Source organism: Rattus norvegicus, chromosome 8, assembly GCF_021556685.1.
Source record: "Rattus norvegicus strain SHRSP/BbbUtx chromosome 8, alternate assembly SHRSP_T2T, whole genome shotgun sequence".
Taxonomy (NCBI): Eukaryota; Metazoa; Chordata; class Mammalia; order Rodentia; family Muridae; genus Rattus; species Rattus norvegicus.
The window spans coordinates 116,013,828-116,024,019 of NC_141541.1; the positions used below are offsets into that span (position 1 = coordinate 116,013,828).

The following is a 10,192-nucleotide window of genomic DNA, read 5'->3' on the forward strand; positions in this document are numbered from 1 at the left end:
AACCCCTACACTCCCAACACACACACACCCCAAAATTAAGCTCTAAGATCTGCTAAATGCTAAGCTATTATCTGTATTTTCATCCATAAAGTCACTTTCATTACTTGAAGTTTGTCTGTTCTCACTATTCTGCCTAGCGTCAAACCCTGGCGCCTCAAGACAGGTGCTTTGTTACCAGAGCCTACAGATGCTTCCTTCTAGGGAGGAAGGAAACTACTGAGTTAACTATGAGCCCAGACGCCGCGCGGGCGGAGGTAGAGGAAGGAGGGGCGAAGTGGGTACGCAGGGCATTGTGGGTACATAGTTTAGCTGGAGCGGCGTCGGCTAATTTGTCTCCAGAGTGGACTACTACTCCCGTCGTGCACTGCGCGCAACTCGGGCGGTGCTAATCTGTGTACGCTGACGCCTGGGGATAGTAGTTTCGGTCGCGTGGATGTGGATCTGAACTTGGTGGCCGGGAACTCACCTTCCCAGCGCCCCATTTGACAGGGCGGGGCGCCTCACGAAGATGGTGGCGCGCGCGGCGTGTGGCTCCTGTCGTCTTCGCGAGTCTCAGCTCAGCACACGGACCAGCGTTTCGCTGGTTTGGAGTCCCCGCCCCCCGGGTCCCTGACCCCGCGCCCCCTTCCCTTGTCCCCAATTCCGGGTTCAGGAATGCCTCGCGCTCGTAAGGGCAATGCGCTCCGCAAGGGCGGTCAGCGCCGTGGAGGAGGTGAGTCCGGGGGCTCCAGTAGAATTGTTCTGTAGTGAGCGGGGGTGTTCCGTGGTTCCCCTTCGATGTCATTGACGGTCCTGAGTTGACGATCTTCCCAGATCAGCCCATCGTAACCTCCCAGAACTCTGCTAAGGCTCGCACGTGCCTCAGCTGGCATTGGCCACGTGTGCGCCTCACTTGAGCTCATTGCCAGCTGTTTTTCGAAATCCCGCGCCGCAATGGTGATTTGATCAGCATTAAGGATCTAAGTTCTCCCACCGCCACTGGGGTAGACAACCACACTAGAAAGAGCGTGAAGCCAGCCGTTTTGCCAAATACTAGTGCATTTGGTAGCCTGCACAAGGAAGTTAGTAGAGAGACCTTGTCTGTCCTGTAAAACGGGGAAGTGTAATTGGAAAGGTACAGAATGGGGCTCTTTCAATTGGGCTGGAGACCGGGTGGACATCAAAGAACCCTAAGCAGTCTGGAGACTTCTTATCAGCCTCAACCAGAAGCTTGTCCCGTCGCCGCCCTAAACAAGCAACTGCTGAGAAGGAGTGCCTGCCGAGCATACCTTTGACCTGACTGCTACCCTAATGTGGCTTGGGTCTGGGGGCATTTAATAGGGTGCTGACAGTTCCACAAAGACTAGAATGGACAGCATTTACTGAGTGGTCTCAGAAAGAATCATGGCAGGTCCTGTGAAGGGGGCTCTTGGATAAGACCTGAGAAGATAAAGACGCTCTGGTAGGGAACCTGTGCACAAAGGCCCGGCAATCAAAGGGACCACAATACAGTGCAGCAAATGAGATTGTCTGGGGGGGTTTTGACAAGTAGGATAGTAAGAGAAGAGGTGCACAGAAATCAATGTGTGGGCCGAACTTTTTCCTACAAGCAGGTAATGTTAGTGGTCCCTAAAAGGTAAGGTCTGCTGTTAGGTCAGAACCTGCCCAGGGCGCCTATCATAGAAACTACCCTATTCAAAGCCAGTCCTCAGCCCTGGAGAGAATTCACACACGGTCTGTTCTGCCCCTACTGACACATTGAGATTCCCTGTGTTTACTTTTTCAAATGCTCACACAGTCACAAGCTTCTGGTCTTCCAAGGCTAAAAGGTGCCCTGTGTCCATACCTGAAGTTGGTGGCCCTGAGTGGACCAAAGGAAGCTCAGAAAACAATGTATTTGAAGCACAAGGTGCCCAAGCACATCCACTAGGACCTGGGCCAGAGTTGATAGCATAGTGAGTGTGATGGCTTGTGGCAGAGCCATTTCGAGTTACTTGACTTTATTTGCTACACCTGAGAGGTGTACTTTGCTGTCCATACTTTAAAGGCTGGGCAACTCATCAAATTATACCTCTGCTAAAAACGAGGAGGGGGAGGGGTGCTAATAGTGCAGCCCAACGGAGTTCACCAGACCTTGGCTCAGTTTAAACCCCTGTCTGTCTGGTACTATAACCTGAGCCCTAACCCTTGCACTGTCTTAACCTTTTGACCGTACCCTAGAGTGGGCCACAGGCCTCGCTGGGACTCATCCCAGTCCCCTCTGCCACTATGTGGTTCCTGCTGTCCTTAAAGCAGACTGTGCCCACCAACCAGTGTTAGCACACACCTTTAATCCTAGCACTGGAGAGGCAGAGGCAGGTGAATCTCTGTGAGTTCGAGGCCAGCCTGGTCTACAGAGCTAGTTCTAAGACAGCCAGAGCTACAGGAAGAAACCCTGTCTAGGGGTTGGTGAGGGGGGAGCTGGGCCCTCCTGGGGTCCCCCCTCACAGAGTCTTTCAGGTTGTCCCCGGGTAGGCCTAGCTCCTGTGTCCTCTAGCAGATAGACTTTCTTCCCTTTCTCCTGCTTCCTAATTCAAGTCATAGGTACCAGGCCTTGGTTTGCATCTTCTCTGAGATGGGATAGCATTCATGAAGTTAAGTGAGGTACCCTGAGTCATCCCTCACCAGTGGAAACTGCTCAGATAGGGACTTCTTTATGTTCCCCAGGTGCCAGGAGCTGTACTCAAGCTGACTCGGGTTCCAGTGAGGACGACGCGGCCAGCGAGGCCCGGAGCACCACCAGTGAATGTCCCAGCCTTCTCAGCACCGCCGCAGAAGACTGCCTGGGTGAGAGCAGGTTGAAGTTTGGCAGGGGCTCGAGGACGGCTCCACTGGACAAGGGCAGGATCCAGTGATGACCGACTGGCTTTGCAGGTGGGGAAGCTGTGGACGAACAGAGCCAGCAGGAAAACCTGGAGGAAAAGCTGAAGGACTATGTGGACTGCCTGACTGACAAGAGGTACCCCTGGCTGCTGGCCAACTCCTACACTTGGGGCCCCGTTCAGCCGGTGACAAATGGAACCAAGGGCTCCCGTCACCCACACGAACCCTTTTTCACCTCCCAGCGCCAAGACCCGGCAAGGAGCTCTGGAGAGCCTGCGCGTGGCCCTGGCCTCCCGCCTACTTCCAGACTTTTTGCTGGAGCGCAGCCTCACTCTGGCCGACGCCCTGGAAAAGTGCCTTAAGAAAGGTCAAGTCCTGGGCACTTGGGGAACCCTAGCTAGGCAGGTGTTGACGCTTGCTGCATGCGCTAACTGCAAAGCATCCTGTAGGGAAGGGTGAAGAACAGGCCCTGGCCGCTGCTGTACTAGGCCTGCTCTGTGTGCAGTTGGGCCCTGGACCCAAGGGCGAGGAGCTGTTCCATAGCCTGCAGCCCCTGCTAATCTCGGTGCTCAGTGACAGTACAGCAAGCCCCACTGCCCGGCTCCATGTGAGTATTTCCGTGCCCCGCCGCTGGTCCCTCATCCCCGAGCAGGGTGTCGGGTTCTCTGTCTTCAGATTCTCTACTCAATACGATGTTCCCGGTGTTGACCCACGGTGGCCTAGCTTTGTCCTCTTTCCAACAGTGTGCTTCTGCTCTTGGCTTGGGCTGCTATGTGGCTGCCACCGATGTCCAGGTAAGTGGACTTTGAACACAAGTGGTGGTGCAGCTTAGCTCCGTAGCTCTGTCTGTGAGCCACGCCTGTCTCCCTGTCCTCCTAGGACCTGGTCTCTTGCTTGGCCTGCTTGGAAGGTGTTTTCAGCTGGTCCTGTGGCACCGGCGGCTCTGCTGCTTCTCTGGTTCCTGCCAGCCTACATGGCCTGCTCTGTGCCACCCTGCAGGCCTGGGCATTGCTGCTCACCATCTGCCCTAGTACCCACATCAACCACATCCTTGACAGGTAGGGGCTGCTGCCTCCTGGGAGCGAAAGGGAATTTGGGAAGGGACCCTCAGTCCATTCATGACGCTTAGCTTTCCCTGTCTGTAGGCAGCTGCCCCGGCTGCCCCAGCTCCTGTCCAGTGAAAGTGTGAACCTGCGGATTGCTGCTGGTGAAGCCATCGCCCTGCTCTTCGAGCTTGCCCGGGATCTCGAGGTGCGAGGGACAGCAGAAGGAGCCGGCTGGCACTGCCGACCATCCCAGGCTGTTTGCAACGCATGCCGCGGGGTGGGGTGGGGGTGGGGATATAACAGCAGTCTTGGGTCATTTGCAGGGGAGGTGACCCTAACTCTTACTCACATGCTAGTTACTGTAGTGGGGATTCTGTGTAGGGGTGAACTGCTAGGGAGAGGCTGAGGAGGGGCTAGGCAGAGAAGAGGAGAGAAGCGAGTGGAAGAAAAGCCTTGGGGAACACCTCGCTCAGTTCCAAAAGAGAAACTTCCACCCAGTGCCTCCATCGTTCCCACACAGGAGGACTTCATCTATGAGGACATGGAGGCTCTGTGTGGATCTCTGCGGACTCTCGCCACCGACAGCAATAAGTACCGTGCCAAGATTGACCGTCGACGCCAGCGCTCCATTTTCCGAGCCGTGCTGCACTTTGTTGAGGTGTGTGTGAGAACATGAGTGTCCCATAAAAATATGTCCCCGAGGGTTAGGCACCTGTAATCCCAGCACTTAGGAGACAGAGGCATGGTGGTAAATTCCAGGACAGCTAGGGCTACATAGACCCTGTCTCAACACACACACACACACACACACACACACACACACACACACACACACACAGGCACCAGGCATGGCAGCCAATCCCAGTAGGGCCCTCTATTCTCTAGGGCGGTGAATGTGAGGAGGAAACAATCCGCTTTGGACTGGAAGTGCTCTACATAGACAGCTGGGCTCGCCACCGCATCTACACAGCCTTCAAAGATGTGTTGGGCTCCGGCATGCACTATCACCTCCAGGTGAGGGGACACAGGGAGGGCCACCCAGCCTGACCGCTTCAGACTGGCCGTAGCTAACTGCCTTGTTTTTAGAATAATGAACTTCTCCGTGACATCTTCGGCCTGGGCCCTGTGCTGGTGCTGGATGCTGCTGCCCTGAAGGCCTGCAAGATTTCACGTTTTGAAAAGGTTTGCATCTTGGGCACCTTTATCTTGCCTTCTGTTACCCGGAGGTCTGGAGCTGTGAGTAGGCTTCCTGGGTTCACCGTGCTCCCTTCTTTGCCTCTTCGACAGCACCTGTACAATGCTGCGGCCTTCAAAGCCCGGACCAAGGCCCGGAGTCGTGCAAGGGACAAGCGGGCGGATATCTTGTGAAGTAGATTGGCCAACGAGAAGGCTACCCATACCCCTACCATATTTTTAACAGAAGACAGTGCAAGAACTGGTCCCTGCCAGTAATTGTCACTTTATTTTTTTAATAATGAAACCAAAAATAGACAAATGTGGGAGGGTCGAGGGATCAGGACACTTACGACTCAAGCCCTTTGTACGTGCACTCAGCCATGTGGCTGAGGCCTCTTCCTGTCCTGTCTCAGGTGAAACCAAATGTGTGCTGGTCCTCGTGGTGAGGGTGAGAAAGGGCTGTCCCTTGTGTCTTTTAGACCTTGCCCCCTGGGTGCTTCCTTTCAGGTCTGGCACCTGGCCACTGTGGCATTAGGGTAGGCAAAGCTGCCTAGAATGGATGCGTGTGCTGATTTATTAAAGATAAGAGATTAAGCAACACCTAGCCCCCTGTGGCCTCTCTCCTGAGTCTTTTTTTTTTTTTTTTTTTTTTTTTTCTTTTCTTTTTTTTCGGAGCTGGGGACCGAACCCAGGGCCTTGCGCTTGCTAGGCAAGTGCTCTACCACTGAGCTAAATCCCCAACCCCTCTCTCTCCTGAGTCTTGTGCCTGCCCTCCCTCCGTCTGCCACCCCAGGTTGGCCCCGACTAGCTCTACCTCACCTTTGTCCTCCATGGCAGGACATGTAGTTCCCCAACTCAGCCTGGCTTGCCTGAGCTGAGGCTGGACCCCCTGCTAGGAGGCCTGGCAGAGTGGGTGGCTGAGCTGGGACAGCTATTTCTAGACTTCTGAACTTCCTATCTGGGGGTGACCAGAGGGTGCTGACGGGGGACCAGGAAAAGACTGGTGCTCCATCCTCTGACCTTTGGCTAACCACAGCAGGGCCTTGGCACCAAGAGCTTTGCTCAGGCCTGGCCTGAAGCGGTCAAGAGAGACAGGCAGCTGTGGAGGAACGTCAGGCTTGTGAAGAAATCTCCCCAAGGAATAGTGCAGATGAGGCCATCAGTGGGAGAACAGAGACCTGCCAGAAGTCCCTTTGTCCCCCATCACAGTCTCACATACAGATGGTATCTCAGCTGGGTGCCCGAGCCTCACTGGAGTTGAGCCTTCTTAGCTGGCTGAGGCTAGCCAGACGCAATTTGAGCAGAGTCTCCTCTTGTGTGCGCAGCGTGTGTGCCAACACCCTCAGGGATTCACTCTGCAGCACTGGGGGTGGGAAGACATTTGTGGGACCTTGTTAGACTCCATGCCTCCTCAGATCCCCACATGGCCCTGCAATGGGGTTGCCCACTGACCCATGCCCCACCCTTTGTTGCTTCATTTCCAGTTGCCCTGGGGTCCCAGTTCTGCCTGTCCCTACCACTTAGGTAGACAGCTACGATGGCTAGTGCCAGGCAGGTGAACACTAGCAGTGCCAATAGCAGAAGGAACCCCCCACGGCCACACATGGGGCTGCAAGCAGCTTGGGTGCACAGTGACGGTGGTAAGACACCCAGAAGCTCCTCCCAGGCCTGCGCCTCTTCAGCCAGACAGGGCCGTAGTGAGCCTGCAGGGAGAGCGATTCGTTGGAAAGTGGCACCCAAAGCATCCATCTTGCTCCCTCCCCGAACGCCCTTACCTCCACTGTGCAGGTCACTGATGGACTCCACTCGATGCAGATGCACCTCCTGCACGTGGTTAGGAGCCAGTGTTGGCCTGTGCCTCTGGTTCTGCATTGGCAACACAGTATCTACAGGGGCAGTGGAACAATTGGAGCAAAGAGTCCTTACTTTGTAGGCAAACTGGGGCTGTAGGGACTTGGGATATGAGGACTGCACCTGTGGCATTTGGTTCCAAATTCCCTACAGTTTCAGGAATGACTCTTAGTTTGGGTCCAGGGCTCCGTGCACAGGGTCTCTTGACAGGCTCCCAATGGCCACATTTGGGCATTTCCCCCGCTTTGCCTTGCCTGCGTATTCCTCCTGGCCTCTGTTCTGCCTTCCTGGACAGTGGTTCTGCCTCTCTTCCAGGAAGGTTGGAGTCCTGCTGTTTTGCACTCAACAGCATGGCAGGAGTCCACTCTCTCTCCACAGTTTCATGCAACTTTGAGGCCTCCTCCCCATGGCTTCCCTCTGAGGCTATCTGGGCATTTTAGGTAGTTTCCAATTCTCTGTGGAATTAACCCCCAGGACATCCATCATTAAATAAGAAGGTTTTCCCCACTTTCCTGAAAGTTACTGAGGGCATTTCTCAGAAGTTGAAATCACTGGACCCAAGAACAGAGAGTTCTCTTTGAAGCTATCATCAAAACTGTCTTCTAAAAGGCCTGTCCAGAGCCCAGCAGTACAACATCGCACCATTAGGCATCCCACTGTGGGGAAAAGTGTGTTTGTGTGCATTGTGCCTGCACAGAAGCCAGAGGTCTTGCTGACCTGGCTCGGGAGCTCAACAAACAGCCTAGGCTCACTATGGAGCCCCAGGAACTCTTAACCTCACCAGACCTGGGATCAGAAGTGTATACCCCGTGATCTGCAGTCTACCTCCCAGACTTAAAGACTGACAGACAGCATCTGATTTTTGTCTTGCTTCTGAGCATGTCATGGGGCAGCCTCACACACATCATGTCCCCGGAGAAATGAACTCAGGTCTTCATACCTGCTAGACAAATCTTTTACAGAACCATCCCCAGACCCTGTATGCACATACCTTTACCTGTATTTGCTAATTTAAGATGAGAAACAGCTTGCCTAGATTGCTGCCTGGGGAGGCTGACCACGGGTGTAATTACCATTCACAGGTTCTGCCTATGTGGTCACTGGCCACGGTTCCCTTGCGGTTATATTTCAGATTTGGTTTTGTTTTGAGATAGTGACTCACTGTGCTGTCCCAGAACTCATTGCCTAAGCTAGGATAGGCTTAAAGTCGAAATTCTCTCGCCTCAGCCTATTACTGGTATTAAATGTGCGCGTCTCTCTCTCTCTCTACCCAGCTTTGTTATGTGTTAGCGACATGTGCGTGGTGAATGCTCGCTCCCATTTAGACGCTTGCAGCTGCCCCATCTCTTACTCTCCACCTTATTCCTTGAGACGGGACTCTTCCCAAGTCCAGAAATCAGGGGGGTTTGTTTGTTTGTTTGTTTTTGACAAGGGCAGCAACCAGCAAGCTCCAGTGACCTTCCTATCTTCCTGTCCCAATACACACAGCACTGGGGTTCTAAGGCACACAAGACCACACCCAGCTTGTCGCCTGGTACTGGGATCTGAACTCAGATCTCCTGGTTACAGCAAGTGTTTTTAATTACTGAGCCATCTCGTCCTCCTCCCGCCCCCTCCCCTGTTTAAGACAGTCTCAGCAAGTTTCCAGACTGGTATTGAGTACCTGGTTAATTCATGTGATCCCTCTGCCTCAGCATTCCAACTACTACCAAAATAGTTGTGATTTCTAAATAACTATAACTATACTTTCTGCTGGTGTGTTTGTTTGCTTAATTAATTTTCAAAACAGGGACTATGTAGACCTGGCCGCCTAGAATTCAGAATATAGACCAGGCTGGCCTTGAACTCACAGAGATCTGCTTGCCTGTACCTCCTGAGTGTGTACCACCAAGGTCTTTTTTTTTTTTTTTTTTTTTTTGGTTCTTTTTTTCGGAGCTGGGGACCGAACCCAGGGCCTTGTGCTTCCTAGGCAAGCACTCTACCACTGAGCAAAATCCCCAACCCCCCAAGGTCTTTTATTGGATGTTTGTTACTTTGTTTTGTTTTGTCTCCACTCCACAAGAGCTCCAGATGCCTGCCAGGAACCTAGGTAACAGTGTAGCAGAGAACTGGGTAAGGCTGGCTGTTGGTCCTCTGGGCCCTCCCATCTCAGGACAGTAACTCAGCCCTTTATGACATGCTTGAAGCTGCCCCTTGCCAGGCTCACAAGCAATTCAAACAAAAAACCCGAGGCTGTCAGTCCTTAAGCCCCGGCAGTAGACTCCAAGCCACATTAAACCTCCTCTTGGCTCCTCACTGTGCTTCTCCCATACCTTATATTTGGACATGTTTTATTCGCTACAGAAAAAGACACATGGTAGGTGTTACAGTTAAGTCTCCCCGTCTCCCCCCAAAAAGATAAACACCTTCCCTTAGTAGAGAGCAGGCCCTTTCTCTGCAGCATAAAATATTGAGGGGGGACAGGATGGCTCAGCAGGTAAAGGCACTTGACTAGCTAAGTGTCAGCCTTGACCAGGCTGAGAGGTGTAGGACAGCCTCTCTACCTCATAGTCCCCTGGGCCAGGTGTCCAAATGTTCCCTGGAACCAGTCTTCATCCCAATCCTGGCTTCTTCTAGAAAGGGCTGCTTAGGAGCCCCCTAGATGCCCACACTTGCTTGGGCACAGCCTACAGCTGACCTGTTCCTAAGTGGAGAGCTTTGAGCCCCTCCCTGAGCCAGGACCTTAAGTGGAGGAGCCTTAGGTATTCTTTCTCCGTACATAGGGTAGGTCCCTAGGGCTGAGGTAAGAAAAGACTGAGGGTTCTCCCCATGAAGCTAGGTCTCTCCTTGACCCATAGGACTTGAGCCCTGTCCTCCCCAGTGGCCACCCTCTCCTACCTTCTTGGATCTCCTCAGGCATGGCAGTTGGTAGGTAGTCAGAGGCCCAATGAGAGTGCCCAGTAGCAGAACTGGACAAAGGCAGCAGTGGCTTCTTTCAGATTCTAGGAGAGGCCTGGCTGCCTCCCAACCTGGTCTTGAAATAGGCCTGAGCTCACTTTCCCTGAACTATATTTAGAGAGGGCAGCTCTGAACCATGAAAAGGGGCAGAGTGACCTGGATGGGCCGGCCTAAACTACCTACTTAGTGATGGGGCTCAGCCAAGGGCAAGCCTCTGCTAGCACATGGACAGAAGGAACTTCTCGGAAAACCACACCAACTTTATACACACCCAGACTTGGGAGCCTTCATCCCAATGCTCAGCACGCACCATGCAGCATGGTAGCAAAGGAACCCTGCAC

General features: G+C 53.4%; 2 protein-coding genes across 3 annotated transcripts; one reads left to right on the forward strand and one right to left on the reverse strand.

The window, feature by feature from the left end:
- Positions 1 to 428: 428 nt before the first annotated feature.
- Positions 429 to 5,663, forward strand: Ifrd2 (interferon-related developmental regulator 2). Its single transcript, NM_001047871.1, is given in 12 exon segments — positions 429 to 712; positions 2,686 to 2,805; positions 2,893 to 2,977; positions 3,084 to 3,208; positions 3,291 to 3,448; positions 3,585 to 3,635; positions 3,721 to 3,899; positions 3,987 to 4,092; positions 4,408 to 4,545; positions 4,773 to 4,901; positions 4,974 to 5,069; positions 5,175 to 5,663. Coding segments are annotated over 12 exon segments (1,326 nt in total). The 5' UTR covers positions 429 to 654; the 3' UTR covers positions 5,256 to 5,663.
- On the reverse strand, positions 5,327 to 9,935 carry Lsmem2 (leucine-rich single-pass membrane protein 2). Of its 2 annotated transcripts, XM_087563774.1 has the most exons (5): positions 9,792 to 9,842; positions 7,038 to 7,369; positions 6,839 to 6,949; positions 6,581 to 6,766; positions 5,327 to 6,426 (listed from the first exon to the last, which is right to left on the reverse strand). In XM_087563774.1, exons 2-5 carry the CDS (start codon positions 7,264 to 7,266, stop codon positions 6,293 to 6,295), a joined length of 660 nt encoding a protein of 219 aa, XP_087419900.1. In that variant the 5' UTR covers positions 7,267 to 7,369; positions 9,792 to 9,842; the 3' UTR covers positions 5,327 to 6,292.
- Between the last annotated feature and the right edge of the window lie 257 nt (positions 9,936 to 10,192).

Coding starts and splice junctions, on each gene's coding strand:
- Lsmem2 (XM_087563774.1), bottom strand. CDS start 7,266: ATGCTGTTGAGTGCAAAACAGCAGGACTCCAACCTTCCTGGAAGAGAG. Junction 6,950..7,037: donor TTTGGAACCAAATGCCACAG/GTGCAGTCCTCA, acceptor CTGCCCCTGTAG/ATACTGTGTTGCCAATGCAG. Junction 6,767..6,838: donor CAGTGACCTGCACAGTGGAG/GTAAGGGCGTTC, acceptor CTCTCCCTGCAG/GCTCACTACGGCCCTGTCTG.